General features: G+C 41.9%; 1 protein-coding gene across 3 annotated transcripts in view; it reads right to left on the bottom strand.

Moving 5' to 3' along the window:
* Nucleotides 1-18,514, bottom strand: part of LOC146490550 (NACHT, LRR and PYD domains-containing protein 12-like) — a 107,820-nt gene that overhangs the window by 71,374 nt on the left and 17,932 nt on the right. Inside the window, exons 9-14 of one of the 3 annotated variants that reach the window (XM_085152952.1) lie at nucleotides 17,389-17,565; nucleotides 15,679-15,855; nucleotides 13,342-13,515; nucleotides 6,022-6,195; nucleotides 3,487-3,660; nucleotides 2,792-2,813 (exon numbers count right to left, since the gene is read on the bottom strand). In XM_085152952.1, coding sequence (XP_085009078.1) covers nucleotides 2,807-2,813; nucleotides 3,487-3,660; nucleotides 6,022-6,195; nucleotides 13,342-13,515; nucleotides 15,679-15,855; nucleotides 17,389-17,565 — 883 coding nt within the window. In that variant the 3' untranslated portion in view covers nucleotides 2,792-2,806. Of the gene's footprint in view, nucleotides 1-2,791; nucleotides 2,814-3,486; nucleotides 3,661-5,987; nucleotides 6,196-13,341; nucleotides 13,516-15,678; nucleotides 15,856-17,388; nucleotides 17,566-18,514 lie in introns of those variants that run through there. The other 2 variants (XM_085152951.1, XM_085152953.1) reach the window with 2 other exon arrangements.

Here is an 18,514-nt window from a genome sequence, read left to right as displayed (position 1 = left end):
CCAAAAAGTAAATCGGTCGTTGAACGTGGAGAAGAAACTAAAAGAATTCAAGACCAAACTGAACTCTGGGCTTTTGTCACAGTTCTGGGTCATTTTGAACCAGCATTTTCAGTTGTTATATTACTTTGTTTTATGGTTTGTATCCCAATGCTTTTGTTATGCTTTGTTTATTGGTATTCTATGTTTCTGTTATTCTCAGTGAGGGATTAGTTCTTAGGTTGTGTCTCGTGTTTAGTATAGGTTCAGTGTCAAGTCTGCGTCTGTTTCTTGTTTCCTGTTTTATTGTGAAGGGTTGTCTCATGTCAGTGTGTGTAGCTTTGCCCCCGTGTCTCGTTAGCCCAAACCCTCCCAGCTGTGTCTCCCTCCTGTTTCTCTTTCCCTGATTACTTCCCTGTGTATATAGGCCCTGTGCTCTCTGTCGCGTCGTCCCCTCAACTTGCTGTGTGTTTGTTATGTCCGGTCCTCAGCGTCTTGTTTTTGCATTGCTTTTTGTGAGTTTTGTTTTATGAGGAGTTTGTACAGCAATAAAGCTGGGTTTTCAGTTTAAATCTCGTCTCAAAGAGTCCTGCATTTTGGATCCACCACTTCTGCCTGCCTGCACACAGCACAACATGACAGCTTTAGAGCAATTTATCAATTTAGGGAGAATTTATCTAACAGAAATGGAAAGTTTGCCAATATGTATCAATCCAACGCACACTAATGTCATTCCAGATAAATGAACAAAAGCTATTAATCAAATAAACTTTAATTTTATCTGGAGAAATAAAACTGGTTGAGATCCTGGATTAAAGAGGGAATGGGAAGGGAAGAGGAGTACAGAGGACTGATTGGTCGGTTCGTGAGGTGGTGTGAGGAGAATCACCTGAAACTGAATGTGGTCAAAACAAAGGTGCTGGTGGTGGACTTTGGCAGAAACAGATCCCTCCTCTGTCTGCACTGGTGGGAATTATGTTGAAATAGTCACATCCTTAAAGTATCTGGGAGTTCATGTGGATCACAAGGTGGAGTGGTCTGCTAACATGGACGCTGCCTACAAAAAGGGTCTGAGCCAGCTTTACTTTCTACAAAGGCTCAGATGGTAAATGGAACACCTGGAGGAGGTGATCTGTGACACACTGCTGTCAATCATGGACAATGACTCTCACCCTCCATGATACACTGGACAATCTGCACAGCAGTTTCAGCAACAGGTTCCTTCAACCCTGCTGTCTGAGGGAACGTTACAGGAGATCGTTCCTTCTGCTGCCTTCAGACTCTTCAATTCATCCACTTGGGTCAGATCCACACATGTGGAACAGAAATAATCACACCTCAATGCAGCCTGTCATTTTGTACACCACAATATATTTGCACACATACTTATCCTTTTATACTGGTATGTATATTTATACCTATATTTCTCTATTTATCTGAATATTTATCCATCATAACTCTGTTTCTACACTCACTTTATATGAGTGCTTGTTGTTTCTTGTATATTTGCTGCTATGACAACTCAGTTTCCCTCCTGGATTAATAAAGTTTCTCTGATTCTGAAATACAGTGAGCCATTATATTTGTAGTTTCTAACTAACAATATAAAGGCTCAGCAACTGATAGTGCCACAGCACGTCCCACTGGCAGCTGGAGGAACTTTTAAACAAAGGACTTTGTAATTGAAGCTTTATTTATACAGGTCGGCTCATTGAGACTCAATGTCTCATTTACAAGAGAGACCTGTTCCAGACAAACATATTAAAATTACAACAATAAAAGAAAAGTTTGTGTAATGTATTCAGTAATATTAAAAACGAGAACAAGTTCCCAGAGATGGTTTCACAAAAACATGTGTACGTCTTTTGAAGTCTGCAAGTGAAATCAACTGAGAGCCTTAAATCCTTCGGTTATGTTTTCCATGAAGACGGAGCAGAAAAGGAGAACGCCTTCTTCCCAAGCTCTGCATGAACTGATGGAACAGTGAATGTAATGATGTCCTGAGACTGCAGGCTATGACTAAACTGTTTGCCTAACATGTACTCTGATAAATAGGAGGCAGTAAACCAGAAACAGATTTATAGATAAAATGATACTAATGGTCCATCCTGTGTAAGACCAATGAGGACCAGTTAATCAGAGAACACAGAGTACAGTGGTGTGTTAAAAGTTTACAGACAGTTATAAATCTTAATGCCCCATGATGGACAAAATCCAACAGATGAAGAGAGCGAGCAGAGTCATTCATATAAATCATGTCACTGTAATCCAGGGCAGGTAAAAAAAAAAAGGTGGCAGCAACAAGCTTTTTCCTGTGAAACATGATCTGTTCCTGGAAGAGAAGCCCAACTTCAGCCTCAGTGTCTTTATTAGATGTTCAATGTGTGGCTTATAGGAACGACTGCAATCAATCACAATACCGAGGTATGTGTACGAGGCCACAGTTTCAATAGAAATACTTTGAGCAGATACAGGAGAAGGAAATAAAGTCTCTACAGTCTCTGTAGAAGGACAGAGCAGCAGCAGAGCTGTCCAGATACACTGATGATCCTCTGTCAGATCCAGAGGGACACACAGGGATGATGCTGGACTCTACATTGTGTCTGACAGTGGAGCTGTTCTCAGAGCAGTTCACTCTGCAGCACTGACAGTCATCTGCACTTCTTCTTATTCCTCTGTCAGTCACTGCTGGATGAAGCTCTCCTTTCCGCCTCCCAGTAACATGGCCCAGTCAGAGCGTCTCTACACACAAGCTGCTGCTGCTTCAACATCTCTGGCTCATCAGGACACAGCTCCTCCTCTCTCAGCACACACACCGTCCTGTTTACCATCAGCACCTCCTGCAGAGAGAAAAAGGAAGAGCAGAGGAGATAAACTAGTGTTTCCAGAGACTCTTCATCAGCTGTCAGTCAGTGATGCAGCACATCCAGTATAAAGAGCAGCAGGGACTTCAGTGCTGGGACTGTACTAGGACTCATTGTTGCTTCACTTTTTCTAATCTTTGGATTTTTATTGAAGTTGATGACGATGTTTTTCACTCCTAGTTTGAGTTGGACTTTCATTCATTAGAAGAACCTTGGTGTGTCCACTCTGAGCTCTGTAGGAAGCCCAACAACAAGCCCAACAATCCAGATGGACGGTTCCAGCTGTTAACAGGAGGAATTCCATCCAAACATCTGCTCTCACTAAATTCTTCCTCACCTACAGACTGTGTTCTTCGCTGCTTTAAACTTGGAAATGAATGCAGTCATTGGTCTGCGTGCTGCTTTGTTCAGAGGGCTGATTGGCTGTTGACCGTGTTTGATCAGAGCGTGTCAGCTGTCACTATGGTGACCATATACTTCAGAAACAGGAAGTGTTTGTGTCCAATCCTGAAGCCTGTCACCATTCTCCTCTCACAGCTTCACTGAGAAGCTGCAGCTTTACAGGAAACACTGGATCTTTGTTTCATGCTGTGTTTAGTACAATACTGCTGACAGCACCACCCACTCACTCGATCACTCTACTTACACCAGAGTCTCCAGTCTGTAGTCTGGACTCTGCTGAAGATCAGACAGCTGCTTCACATCTGGATCCTTCAGCTTGTTGTATCTCAGCTCCAGCTCTCTCAAATGGGAGGGGTTGGACTTCAGTGCTGCTGCCAGATAATCACAGCTGATTTTTGATAAACCACAGCCCCTCAATCTGTATATAGAATTAAAAATGTACGTTTATTAGACAAAGTGTGATCTTGAAATCATTCAGTGTTTCATCATCTGTTCAGAGCTGAAGAAGGTTCAGAATGTAGAAGTTTAGAAAATGGAAACTCCAAACAGCTGAAGCCAACAGGAAGCAGCTTCAAACAGGAAACTGTGCAGAGTTTCAGACTATATGTCCTGATGCAGCCAGTTTGATTTTGGGGATTTGAATCTCTGTTCTGTGACTAAGTCCTTGAATCATTTCTTCCAGTTGGTCCAACAAGACAGACTAAGTATTGGACATGTGTTGTGGCTCCATTAGGGGAGCTTCTAAATGTGATGTGATGGCCCCTCTGGGTCTGTCAGGTCACAGGACTGAAGAGAGCTCAAACTGGGCACACAGTTGTTCCAGTCTGGACTAAAGACTGTATACTGGGACTCAGGGACTGCTTGGACTGCACCCAATGGGACTTTTTAAAGGCTCATGTTTTCACGTAGATCATAAATTTCTACTTACATTTCTTTCTGGGGAAAATGGGGATTACTTTGGAAACAGGAAGTATTTTCCCCAATAAGCAGCCCTGGATTAGTAAATCACTCCAACATGTTCTCAGGTAGAAGAAGCTGTCTTGTTATGAGGGAGAGAAGAAAAAGGTTGAGGCACAGAAACTTGTTGAAAGAGAGATAAAGTAGCTAAAATCAGGTGTAAAAGTAAAGCAGAGGATGAGCTGAATAAAGGACACTCAAGGCTGGCTTGGAAAGGAATGAAGTCCATGGTGGGGACGCAGAACAAGGAGCAAAGATGAATGTGATGCTGAATCAGCAGAAGACTTGGACTCATTTGATTCCAGCTTTGATATCATTGATTTCAATGAATAGCTTTGTGATTGTAGCAAAGGGCTGGTAGCTCTGAGAGTCCCACTGATGAGGTGTTTGTGCGAGAAAACTCTTATGGGGACCAAAGAGAGAAAAAGCCCTGGCCCTGATGCTGTGGGAGGGAAACGATTGAAGTGTGCTGTGAGGAACTGACTGGGAGATTTTCACACATTTTCCAGTCTTCCTTGGAACAACAGGAAGTTCCCAGCATATGGAAACAAAGGTTAAGTGTCCTATGGCACTCAGTGATGATAGTGCTGTGGCCCCACCACCTCCACCTCTTTGTAAAGGAACTAACTGTAATCTGAAGCTTCAAATGGAAATAAGACTTCCTCCACTAGGTGGCAGTGTCTGATGAGAAAGTGTTAGTGGAGCTGGCCTGGAGTCAGAAACAGGAAGATGCAGGATTTGGACTGAAATGGGGAAAAGTGGTTAGCACTAGTGCCTTAAAGCAAGAAGGTTGTAGGTTGAAGCTTGTTGGCCTTTCTGTGGAGGTTGGATGTTCTCCCACAGTCCAATGAAATGCTGCCTAGGTTCATTGGTGCTTCTAAATTGGCTGTAGGTGTGGATGTGAGAGAGTGCTTCTCTGTCTCTCTCTGTTTGCCCTGTGATGGACTGCTCACCTGTGCAGGTGGACCACGCCTCTTGCCCTATGACAGCTAGGGCACAGGCTGCAGCCCTGTGGGCCTAAGCTGAATAAACAGTTAGCAAAAATGATTCATAGATGGCTTGAAATCCCCCAGTTAGCAGTTTGGTAGGTAGCTATGACATGCTAATCCCATCCAGCAGCTGTATTCTACCTGTAAGCTGAGCCAAAGCACTTTTTCATATACAAATTACAACCTTTAATAGAAACCTATTGGTCAGCATCTTATTAGCCTGCTGTTAGCTTCATTCCACAGAAAACTGAGACAAACTAACAGAGTTGATAAAGAATAAAAAGAAATGTGCTGATTTAAAGCCGTTGAAGTGCTTCAGATGATCTCTGTCCACTTCTGTCCACTCATTCATTCATGTAAGCTTTCTAATGCAGCTTTGATCTTCACAGTCTGCTTTATTAAACTCATTCTAACCCTGAATGTCAGAGTGTTCGTCCTTCTCTTTCCCATCATTCATGCTGGCAGTGGAGGAGATTTGGATGTTGGACTGTGTTTTGAATGATGTGTGTATGATTGTGTTGGACTGCTGTCTGTAAAGCAAACGCACATTTTGCTTTGGATTTCAGTGTCAGACAGACTTTAAGGTGGAATGAAGAGTTTGAGAGTTTCACAGTGAATTATCCAGTGGAAAATTTTTCTTCTTCTTTGAAGGTTTGAAATGTGAACATTGTTCTGCTGCAGTCAATGGACTAAACCAGAGAAGAAGAAAACAGACTTTACCATGAAGATCCTCAGTGTGGATCAGTATAATATCAGCCTGATGTCTGCAGTTTAGTCTCAGCACAACTTTCACATCATATTCATCTCAGCACAACTAAAACATGCTGACTGACCTCAGAGTTTCAAGTTCACATCCTGGACTCTCCAGAAAACCACACAGATGCTTCACTCCTGAATCCTGCAGCTTGTTGTTACTCAGGTCCAGCTCTCTGAGATGGGAGGGGTTGGACTTCAGTGCTGCTGCCAGATAATCACAGCTGATCTCTGACAAACCACAGACACTCAATCTGTATAAAGAATGAAAGATGTAAGTTTATTAGACAAAGTGTGAGCTTGAAATCATTCAGTGTTTCATCATCTGTTCAGAGCTGAAGAAGGTTCAGAATGTAGAAGTTTAGAAAATGGAAACTCCAAACAGCTGAAGCCAACAGGAGGCAGCTTCAAACAAACACAACAAGAGAAAAAACTCTGAATGTTTCACATTAAAGTCATACATTTCTCATAAAAACAGGACAAAGACTTGAAAAAGTCGTGTTTTTCCTTCCAGGAACCACAAGGCTTCACTTTTAAAGGTGAAGTGTGAAAGAAATGGACACATTTAAATTCAACACCTTTTTCCAGTCACATTATTAAAGCAGACAAACTACAAGCTCATTTTCATTCCGACAAGTCATCTTCTGACCTGGACACTGGTCTCTATGTGCAGCTGGCTGTGAGACCAGTGCTCAGGGACCGTCTACAAAGTGCATGTATAGGAATTTCTTTCACTCATGTATTAATCACATTATTTTTGTGTAATGCCTTGGTGCCACTGGATTTTAACATGTCTGACACTCATACTTAAGACAAATGGTAGGGGGTGTAGTAAGGATGTTGGGGGAAACAGGAACTCCACAGGACCAGTCTTTTGTCTCTTCGAGGACTCTGGGAAGTAGCAAGGGAGTGTGAACCTTAAGGTGTGAAACAGCTGTGTACTGCCTTTGTTCATGGAGAAGGTATTTAACTGAGAGCCATGCTAGGCTCAGTGAGACTCTGCTGACCCTGCCCCATGGTCATGCAGGGGCTCCATGAAGCTTGGTTGTATGTTGTCGTTGTGTGCTTTGATTAAAGAATGGTAGCTACCGCTCACCGCTCGTGTGCAGGCTTTATTTAAGCGGAAAACTTCCACAACAAAATGGCGACGAGGATGGGATGGTCTGTGTGGTCGCTGAACAACGGTTCCGTGGATGGGCTGATCACCCCTGAGGAAAAAGCTGCCTTTGTCCTACCAGCTGTTGAAGCAAAGGAAATGGAGGAGTCATGGAGCCGTGTGTTTCAGTCACCTCCGAGACCATTTTGAGGGGACTCTAGCAGATGGGTGAGTTGTAGCCAGTCATGGAGAGTTTTTTTGTCTGGCCGAGGGGGGGAACGCTGGCTGACTCTGGAGTTCGTGTCTCCGGAGGAAAATCCTGGCGGTTTGAGGTCCCAGGCTTGTGTTGGGTACGGTCCAGCACAAGGACACTGGCTCGAGTGCGCTGTTGGGTAGAAGCCGGCCCAGACCTGTGTTCGGTCCAAGTACGTCACAGGGACAGCGATTCAGGTACACTGTCGGAGTCCATTTCTGCGTACTACAGTGCGCAGAGTTGCGGTGTTTGTTCCTTGGTCCGTAGAAGGCAAGGAACCTCATGGGGGACGCCTCGTGTAGTAATGGGAAGCTGGATCCAGTAAAGCGGTAGGCCTTCCACCAGGTGGCCAGAGACAAAACTCAATACATGACTGTATCGTAAGAATTGAGTAAATGTGTGGTGTGTAAGATTGCAGAGAATGGTTTTGCGGGAAAAGTTGATGTGTGTGTAAAAACAGTGAGAAATGGGGTTACAAAATGTTGAAAATGGGGAACAAACAAAAACAAGAAAAAAAAAGAGAGAGGAGTGTAGAAATGTGTGTAAAAGTTGTTTCCAGCTAGCGGGAGAGGGTGGTTCTGCAGGCCACCAGCTCCCCTAGGGTGGACACACACAAAATTAGCAGAATTGTTGATGAAAATAAGCAATAAAATTAGGGCAAGGGTTTTGTGTTTAATGATCAAAATGTCTCAGTGTGTCACTTGCAGGTGAAGAGCAGACCCGGATCAATTTTCCACGTGCAGCAGTCGGAAGAAAATTATAGGTTAACATGATTAGAAACACTCAAGCCAAGTTTTGGCTGAATTGTTTTACAGCTTAACTTCCATGTGTTTGTCACCCTGATAACACAAGCTCCGAGAATCTCTCCCTGAAAACAAGAAATGCAGTTCCAGAACAACGAGATGGATCTCAAGAGCTCACAGCAGCATCCTGAGCAGTGAAGAAAAGGTCCAGCAGCAACAGCTGTGCAAGACAGTGACAGCAAGGAGAAAAATGGCATCATCATGACTGGATGGATGGATGTGCATTTCCAACGAGCTGCACCTTCACTGTGTGTGAATGGACCTTTGAAAACACTGCTTGAATTGGACATTTGCCACTTTCGGCACAAAAATGGCAAGATGAGAGTGTTAAAGACACAGGACAAAGCTGAAAGACAACTGACTCTCACTGGACTGCTGCAAGGGGTAGAGTTGAGATGAGACCACAGTCGAAGGAGCAAGGGAAAACATGGAGGAAGGTTGTTGTAGTGTGGGAATGAAATTTGGGTTTAGGAAACTGTGAAGAAAAAAACGACTGCCTTGCGTGGAGAATTGAAAAGTGTCTGGAGCACCGCAAAGAGGAGAGGTACACAAAAATTACACAAACAAAAAATGCATTAATCCTACTAACATATACACACATGCAATGAAGCTCATAAAGACCAAACAGTATTTTAAGCATGCATTTCTGTTACCATCATCTTGTCCGGTTCACTTAGTAGGTTAAGAAGTGATACATAGACTAGTGAACTAGTATTATTTTTGGGGAAGGATGATTGAATCATTGCAGGGGTGAGCAGAATGGTGCAGGAGGGTCAGATGAGTGGAGAATAATAGATTATTGAGTTTCTTGTTTCTGATTCGTGGGGGAGGTCTTATCATGACACACATCTGGGTACATGGGGGAAAACAAAAACTGATTATCTAATAGAATATTGCTGTTGTGTGAGGTGTGTGACTGGTGGATGAAAGTTTTGGGCATTTTCTTTTGGTACCACTTTGAACCTGCCAATTAGTCTTATTTTTTCATCATTCTAAAAGAGTATGCTTAGAAAACTTCTAAAAGAGGCCTTCATATTTTTTATTTTTAGCGGTGCACTGAAATTTTTTTGTTTGGCAATTTTCTCTTTTTCAAGCAGGCCCGCAAGATCGGAATCGAAAGCGCTACACAACATGTTGAAGTGAGCTTCTCCAAAATTAAAATGGGCTTGGGAGAAAGCCAGTTATTTGAGACAATCAGAAAACAAGTCCCTGGCAAAAAGGATTCAGCGAGGTAATCCAGTCTAAATTCTTTTTTTCATTTTGTGAAATGACGTCATTGCTGGCAGTAGAAACGTATTGCGTCACGAGAGGTTCTACTGTCAGCAAATAAAAAATGGGGAACTGACTCTTGACTGACTGGACACCAGTATGCAAGATTGCACCTCCACCTAGACAGTGACAAAAGGGTGTATGTATGTATGTTTCTTTTTACAGGAGCAGAAAGGTGACAGCAATATCCTTGGTTGCATGGGCTTTTGGGCCGTGCTGACTTAACCTTTTAATTACCACTTTCTGTGTCTTTGTGAATTTACCAGCGGTGTGTTATTCATGACCTTGTATTGTTTACAGTGCAGAGGTCACTGTGAGAAAGTGTGCATACAGATGCGCTGCGCTAATATCTACATCACTTGTTCCACAGCAGAGGGCATAATCATAGGATCTAATCACATGATTTACAGCAGGACACACCACTGGCTAATGTTTTTTCTTACGACAGGGCCTGAAGTGAAGCTACTTCAGGGGAGAAGCCCTGAGAATTTTTAAGAGACAATGCACAACTTCATTGTGCATGTCTAATTGTGATAAGCTGACATAGGGCAAAAGAGGGTTTTCCGGGGAAGTTTTCATTTTTTAAATTGCAGGAACCATGACATGAGGGATATGGAAGGATTGACTGAGGCGCAGATGCAGACCATGACTGGGAGAGAACGCTTCAACAGGACCCGAGAGAAGCAGGAACCATCTGCAGGACAACTGACAAACGACAGTGGGCTGCACCACTGGGCTTCCAAAGGATTGTCATGAGGAGATTTTGAACAGCAAAATCTTAAAATAAAATGAAAGAGATTTCGACATTGACATTGAGGAAGACAACTAAGGTGTACGACGTGCTCTGCCTTAACCCTTTAAGACCTACCATAGAACCAAGTCAGCCAGAGCTTATATTATATTTTTACATGCTGTGGAGCCATTTTTGGGAGCATTTCAAGTTGCTATACATCAATACAACCATTACAGTCTAAATTTTAATAATATGTCTGCATTAAGTGCATAGTAATTATATAAATTGTAAAAAAGTGCAATACACTACAAAAAAATTGAAAATCGTTTTTGTTTTTCAACATATATGTCTAGTTAGAGAAATTTAAGAGGCTTATCCCTCAAAACTGTAAATACAAAAAAGTTGCACAAAATAGTTTCCCACCACAGGAAATTTATTTTGAGTGTCTTCATAGTTTTATTTTTGAAATACACCAATTTTTATATACTGCAGGAAAAACGAAAATAAATATTATAGTGCAAATTTGCAAAAAAGCAGCATATGCATCAAAATAAACTATTTCCAGCAGTGCAATATGAATCCTAAGCATCCCAGAAACCACACAGAAAGTCATAAAGTCAAAGATAACTTTTAAAAACACCAGTATAGGCTCATGAGGCTATATGGTAAAAAACTACATTTCCACAAAATTATGTCACTTTCGGTTTCAGGCAGGTCATGGCGGACATGCGATAGTTCGCGCTGATGGACGTAGGAAGTGTTATGAACAGCTGATCGGATCGGCAAAGCGTGTTTCTGGAATATTATGTTTTTGTTGCTGCAAGTGCTTGTTATGCAGTTTTTGCAAAGCTGTATGTGGAAGGAAACTGTGACCGAAGACAAGCTGATGGCATAAGATGTAAGTACAACTCCTCCGGTTTCATATGCAAAAAAAATTATTGCGCTAGCTTACGTGGTTGCAGAGCTACCGGGATTTAAAAATAGTTATGCAAAACAGAGCGTGCCCGCTCCGATCGGTTTTAAAGGGTTAAATCTACAGCCGCGTTGGAACAGAAATCGAGGGATGGAGAGAGCGTGCCAAGCTCCAAAAGTGACAGCGCAAGGAAGATCAGCGTTGGAATTATGACTCTGTAAATGGCACAGACACCAGGAGCCATGACCATGACTGAGAATGACCACCTAATGCTGTTTCACTTTGCCATGCAAAGTACTTTGACACTCTGGAGAAGACCTTTCTTCTGTATCATTGTTGTTGCCATTTGCATGTGAGAGCTTAGGTTGTGGGGAAGATTAAAGATGAACAAAGGGTGGGAGAACAGTGAAGTGAGGATACACAGTGTGAAACTCCTTTAAGTGTACAAAAATGTTGATGTGATATACAGAATGTCAGGAAAGAAATTCTGGTTTTAATGTGATTCTTGATTTAAGAATCAAAGGGTGGGATTGTATAGGAATTTCTTTCACTTATGGATTAATCACATTATTTTTGTATAATGCCTTGGTGCCACTGGATTTTAACATGTCTGACACTCATACTTAAGACAAATAGTAGGGGGTGTAGTAAGGATGTTGGGGGAAACAGGAACTCCACAGGACCAGTCTTTTGTCTCTTCGAGGACTCTGGGAAGTAGCAAGGGAGTGTGAACCTTAAGGTGTGAAACAGCTGTGTACTGCCTTTGTTCATGGAGAAGGTATTTAACTGAGAGCCATGCTAGGCTCAGTGAGACTCTGCTGACCCTGCCCCGTGGTCATGCAGGGGCTCCATCAAGCTTGGTTGTATGTTGTCTTTGTGTGCTTTGATTAAAGAATGTTAGCTACCGCTCACCGCTCGTGTGCAGGCTTTATTTAAGCGGAAAACTTCAACAACATGCAACACTGAACGAACATCACACAGTCATTTGCTTCCAGCACTTTCACATAAACATCTACTGTCATTATTGTAACCAAACTCTGTGGATCCTTTATTGCAAATTCAAATGGGATCAAATGGTCAGACAAAAGAGGGTTATGAGGAAATATGATGAAATGTTGTGTATTAGCAGTAAGTTATTGAATCATTTTCCTCAGAAACCAAAAAAAATGATTGACAAACATGTTTTTACAAACTTGGATCAGCAGGATAAGCTGATGTTTAAAGGCATTTGAGTCTCGCTGTATGAGAGTCCAGTTATTACTCAATATTTATGGATGATGTTCTTTCAGTGTTGCACTTTGTAGACGCTCCCTGAGCCTCACAGCCAGCTGCACATGAACCAGCTGATATTACCCAGCATTAGAGGCGGGTGTAAAAAAATGGATTTTCCTATTTAAATGGTTTTAATTTGAATAAAGCGATGTTGATTCATTCAGTCCTGAATTGATTTTTAATCGTTTACTTCCTGCACAGCTCTCTCTCTCTCAGTGTACTTCAAGAACAGTTTACCTTCAAAAATCTGTTTTCTGCATTATTCACTGCTTATTACGCACCAGTCTGCTGTTGTGTTCACTGCTGTCGGCGTCCAAAAACAAAGCCTCGTTTCTGCTGTTCAACACTGAAGAAATTTAAACCTTGTAAAATGATGACAGATTACAAACTCTCAGCTGTGTCTGTAATCAAACCTCTGTAACTTTGCTTCACTTCAGCAGCATCAGGTCATGTTCACATGTTGATTCATGGTTTGCTTCAGTTTTTGATCGACTGCAGAATATTTTGAAGGTTATCTGCTATAAAAAGCCAGAATAGGAAAATCTGCTTCATGTGTTTCTGTTTGATCCTCAGTGACTTTGACACAAAGGCCTCTGCTGTGATGATCACACCTCTGATCAAGTCTCACAGTGTCAGCTTTGTTTTTATACATATGGATATGTGCTGATAAATGATCAGAATTATAATATTTCCCACTGTCTGCTGTGTGCCGTGACCTTTGATCTGCTAAAGACAGTCAGCTGTGGATTATTCATTGTTGTGTCTGATACTTAGAACTGTGAGGAGGAACACTACACGATTAATCAGGGTCCCCTCTCTCTGAATCAGGAAAGGTGGGCAGGCCGCGTGTGGGCCGCGGGCCATACGTTGAGTATCACTGTTTGAAATGTGAACATTGTTCTGCTGCAGTCAATGGACTAAACCAGAGAAGAAGAAAACAGACTTTACCATGAAGATCCCCAGTGTGGATCAGTATAATAGCAGCCTGATGTCTGCAGTTTAGTGTCAGCACAACTTTCACATCATATTCATCTCAGCACAACTAAAACATGCTGACTGACCTCAGAGTTTCAAGTCCACATCCTGGACTCTCCAGAAAACCACACAGATGCTTCACTCCTGAATCATGAAGGGTGTTGTTGTACAGGTGCAGCTCTCTCAGATGGGAGGGGTTGGACTTCAGTGCTGCTGCCAGATAATCACAGCTGATCTCTGACAAACCACAGACACTCAATCTGTATAAAGAATGAAAGATGTCAGTTTATTAGACAAAGTGTGAGCTTGAAATCATTCAGTGTTTCATCATCTGTTCAGAGCTGAAGAAGGTTCAGAATGTAGAAGTTTAGAAAATGGAAACTCCAAACAGCTGAAGCTAACAGGAAGCAGCTTCAAAAAAACATGACAACAGAAAAAACTCTGAATGTTTCACATTAAAGTCGTACATTTCTCATAAAAACAGGACAAAGACTTGAAAAAGTCGTGTTTTTCCTTCCAGGAACCACAAGGCTTCACTTTTAAAGGTGAAGTGTGAAAGAAATGGACATATTTGAAGTCCAACACCTTTTTCCAGTCACATTATTAAAGCAGACAAACTACAAGCTCATTTTCATTCCAACAAGTCATCTTCTGACCTGGACTAACAACACTGGCCTCTATTTGCAGCTGGCTGTGAGACCAGTGCTCAGGGACCGTCTACAAAGTGCAACACTGAACGAACATCACACACTAATTTGCTTCCATCACTTTCACACAAACATCTACTGTCATTATTGTCACCAAACTCTGTGGATCCTTAATTGCAAATTCAAATGGGATTCAAATGGTCAGACAAAAGAGGGTTATGAGGAAATATGATGAAATGTTGTGTATTAGCAGTAAGTTATTGAATCATTTTCCTCAGAAACCAAACAAAATGATTGACAAACATTTTTTTACAAACTCAGTGTTGGACTTGGATCAGCAAGATAAGCTGATGTTTAAAGGCATTTGAGTCTCGCTGTATGAGAGTCCAGTTATTACTCAATATTTATTGATGATGTTCTTTCAGTGTTGAACTTTGTAGACGCTCCCTGAGCCTCACAGCCAGCTGCACATGGACCAGCTGACATTATTCAGCATTAGAGGTGGGTGTAAAAAAAAAAAAGGATTTTCCTATTTAAATGGTTTTAATTTGAATAAAGCGATGTTGATTCATTCAATCCTGAATTGATTTTTAATATAAATGTATTTTGCCAGAATCTCAGGTTAAAGCTCCCAAAAGTATTTCAACAACAACCAAACAGATAAAACAGTAAATGAGAGCAGCTAAACACACAAAGATGGAAACGCAGAGCGTGGATCGTTCACTCGACGGCACGTACACGGACACGTCGTCGGGGCTGAAAGTGGACAGCTCACAGATCCTGAAGCTGCACGTTTCATTTGTCTCCAACCAAAACTGACTGAACCAGCAGCAAAAGAAGATCCAAACTACACTTTACGTTTGATGAACATCGTCATGAATTCTCTCTGACTTTGACGTTTACTTCCTGCACAGCTCTCTCTCTCTGTCAGTGTACTTCAAGAACAGTTTACCTTCAAAAATCTGTTTTCTGCATTATTCACTGCTTATTACGCACCACTCTGCCTTTGTGTTCACTGCTGTCGGCGTCCAAAAACAAAGCCTCATTTCTGCTGTTCAATACTGAAGAAATTTAAACCTTTTAAAATGATGACAGATTACAAACTCTCAGCTGTGACTGTAATCAAACCTCTGTAACTTTGCTTCACTTCAGCAGCATCAGGTCATGTTCACATGTTGATTCATGGTTTGCTTCAGTTTTTGATGGACTGCAGAATATTTTGAAGGTTATCTGCTATAAAAAGCCAGAAAAGGAAAATCTGCTTCATGTGTTTCTGTTTGATCCTCAGTGACTTTGACACAAAGGCCTCTGCTGTGATGATCACACCTCTGATAAAGAATCACAGTGTCAGCTTTGTTTTTATACATATGGATATGTGCTAAAAAATGATCAGAATTATAATATTTCCCACTGTCTGCTGTGTGCCGTGACCTTTGACCTGCTAAAGATAGTCAGCTGTGGATTATTCATTGTTGTGTCTGATACTTAGAACTGTGAGGAAGAACACTACACAGTTAATCAGGGTCCCCTCTCTCTGAATCAGGAAAGGTGGGCAGGCCGCGTGTGGGCCGCGGGCCATACGTTGAGTATCACTGTTTGAAATGTGAACATTGTTCTGCTGCAGTCAATGGACTAAACCAGAGAAGAAGCAAACAGACTTTACCATGAAGATCCTCAGTGTGGATCAATATAATATCAGCCTGATGTCTGCAGTTTAGTGTCAGCACAACTTTCACATCATATTCATCTCAGCACAACTAAAACATGCTGACTGACCTCAGAGTTTCAAGTCCACATCCTGGACTCTCCAGAAAACCACACAGATGCTTCACTCCTGAATCCTGCAGGTTGTCGTTTTCACTCAGGTCCAGTTGTCTCAGATGGGAGGAGTTGGACTTCAGCGCTGCTGCCAGATAATCACAGCTGATCTCTGACAAACCACAGCGCCACAATCTGTATAAAGAATGAAAGATGTCAGTTTATTAGACAAAGTGTGAGCTTGAAATCATTCAGTGTTTCATCATCTGTTCAGAGCTGAAGAAGGTTCAGAATGTAGAAGTTTAGAAAATGGAAACTCCAAACAGCTGAAGCCAACAGGAAGCAGCTTCAAACAAACACAACAAGAGAAAAACCTCTGAATGTTTCACGTTAAAGTCGTACATTTATCATAAAAACAGGACAAAGACTTGAAAAAGTCGTGTTTTTCCTTCCAGGAACCACAAGGCTTCACTTTTAAAGGTGAAGTGTGAAAGAAATGGACATATTTGAAGTCCAACACCTTTTTCCAGTCACATTTTTAAAGCAGACAAACTACAAGCTCATTTTCATTCCAACAAGTCATCTTCTGATCCTTTATTATTATTGTTATTATTCAATATTTATTTTAATATTTTTAAATTAGGCTCAAATGTGTGACAGACATTTCATCCCATGTCAGTTTGGCCTCATCCTGGGCCGGATTATCAAGCACACACTCTGACCACAGGCCCAGGGGCCACGCACAGCTGGGCTCCATCCAAGAGACAGGAAACAAAACAACACAATAATAAAAAGCACCAGGTGATCTTCTTACATCTTCAAGACAAACATAGTAAAAACATGAGCATATTTGTTTCCTGATAAAATGATGTGACAGGTAGAACAGAGTAAAGTGGTGGTGTTACAGCCTTTCTCCCCTCTGCTGCCGAAGCTGTTAGTCTCTCCCAAGCTCAGCTACAGGACTTCCAAATGAATGAAAGCAGCAGAAGTGGCTTTACAAATGAAAGAGGAAGAGGAGAAGAAGAGGAGAGGGAGGCCACCCTGACCATCACTCCAGCTGAAAACATCACACTTCCATTAAAGTTAGTGAAAATGTTGAGCAGGATGAGCTGCTGGCTAATCTGGAGGCTGTAGCAGCAGCTCACAGTCACAGTGGATTTCCACTCATGAAAAAGGTCTGGCTGCTTCATTTCTCATCTCATATCAGAGACTTTAAAGCTTCACTGAAGCTGTACTGTGATGCTTCCATATTCCAATGAGGCCTCCATAATGATTTCAGCTGTTCTGTACACACACTGTGTGCCCTGTATGGCTCAAAGTCTCTGCAGCCTGTTTTTATCTGCTATCATCAGATCTTCATCATCCTCATTCACATCCCTCACACACTCTACAGCCTCATCAGCACTGACTTCATCTTCACTGACTGATGGAGCACAACATGAACCTGTGGAGGCTGAAACTCTGTCCTGTCAAACATCTCCCCGTCACCACTCCACTTCTGTCAGCCTTTAAATGAACCCTGCTCAAGTCTGTCACTTCTGTTTGGAGCCAAAAGGAAAAACTGTTGTTCAGTCATTTGGAAAGACACAATATTTTTGAAAGCACTCAAACTTCTTCACATTTGTCTTCAGACACATCCTGAACATTTAGGAACTAAAGAAAGTTTCAAACATCAATCAAAGACCTGAAATATAGAAAAACAACAACAGCCGCAATCAGTGAACTCACCTCAGAGTCTCCAGTCGACAGTTTGGACTCTTCAGTCCAGCACACAGAAGCTTCACTCCTGAATCCTTGAAGTCATAATTTCTACTCATGTCCAGCTCTTTCAGATGGGAGGGGTTGGACTTCAGAGCTGAGGCCGCAACTTCACAGTGAGTCTCCGAGAGTCCACACAGAGTCAGTCTGTGATGATAGAAAATATAAAATGTGTTATTATAAAAGCAGAAAATCTGCATTATAAACACAGACTGAATGTATATGAAGACAAAACAGAGTGAGGTCATAATCTGATGAATCTGCTCTTCACATCTGTGCTTCAGCTCCTCTTACTGTGTTTGACATGATACAACGATTTAGTCTCTCTCAGACCTGCAGACTTTTAATGAGAATCTTTGTTTGGCTTTAATCTGCAGATGAAGGAGGAAGATGGTGTCACATTTAGGCTTCCATAATGTCCACAGTCTGTCACTGAGATCTGATCCAGAGTCAGAGTGAAGACACACATTTGGACTGTTTCCTGTTTTGAATCTGACTCCAGAACATTTTGAATGAGTTCAGCTCAGTGAAGAGTTCCAGCTGGAAAGATGATCTCTGTTTGCTACCTGCTGTCAGGTACGACTGTTCACGTCCACACACAGGAAAAACCTGCTGACTGTTACCAAACGGAGCAGAAATCTCATCACTGGACGATAATGATGAATGAAGTCAAAGCTGCTGATATCAGATTTGATTTCAGGGGAACTAAACACAGAAATGATTGGCTCATTTTAGCTTTCTGAGCCATTATCTGCTGGTGTGTCACTAGTTGGCAGAAAATGATTTGTATTCCTGTTCAGGGCTTCAGTGTTTATGAGTCCAGATCCAGGTGACAGCAAGTCAAAATGATGTTACCTGATTTTTCATGATTTCCAGCAGGACACTTAAACATGTCAGTGGATGTCCTAAAGAACATATTCATAGATATGAAACGTGTCATTGAACAGGATTAATATCAGTGGAAACATGGTGGAAACAGCTGTGACTGCATGGATGTGACACTTCAAATCTGTTCTCCACTCTTGGATTTGGGATCCATGGAGCTGCTGCTGAGTCTGTACAATAAATGAATGGTGTGGAAGGTTGCAGCGTACGG

This window comes from Neolamprologus multifasciatus, unplaced genomic scaffold, assembly GCF_963576455.1.
Source record: "Neolamprologus multifasciatus unplaced genomic scaffold, fNeoMul1.2 chr03_unloc_3, whole genome shotgun sequence".
Classification (NCBI taxonomy): domain Eukaryota; kingdom Metazoa; phylum Chordata; class Actinopteri; order Cichliformes; family Cichlidae; genus Neolamprologus; species Neolamprologus multifasciatus.
Note: the sequence above shows the minus strand (reverse complement) of the source record. Positions and strands in the feature narration are given on the sequence as shown.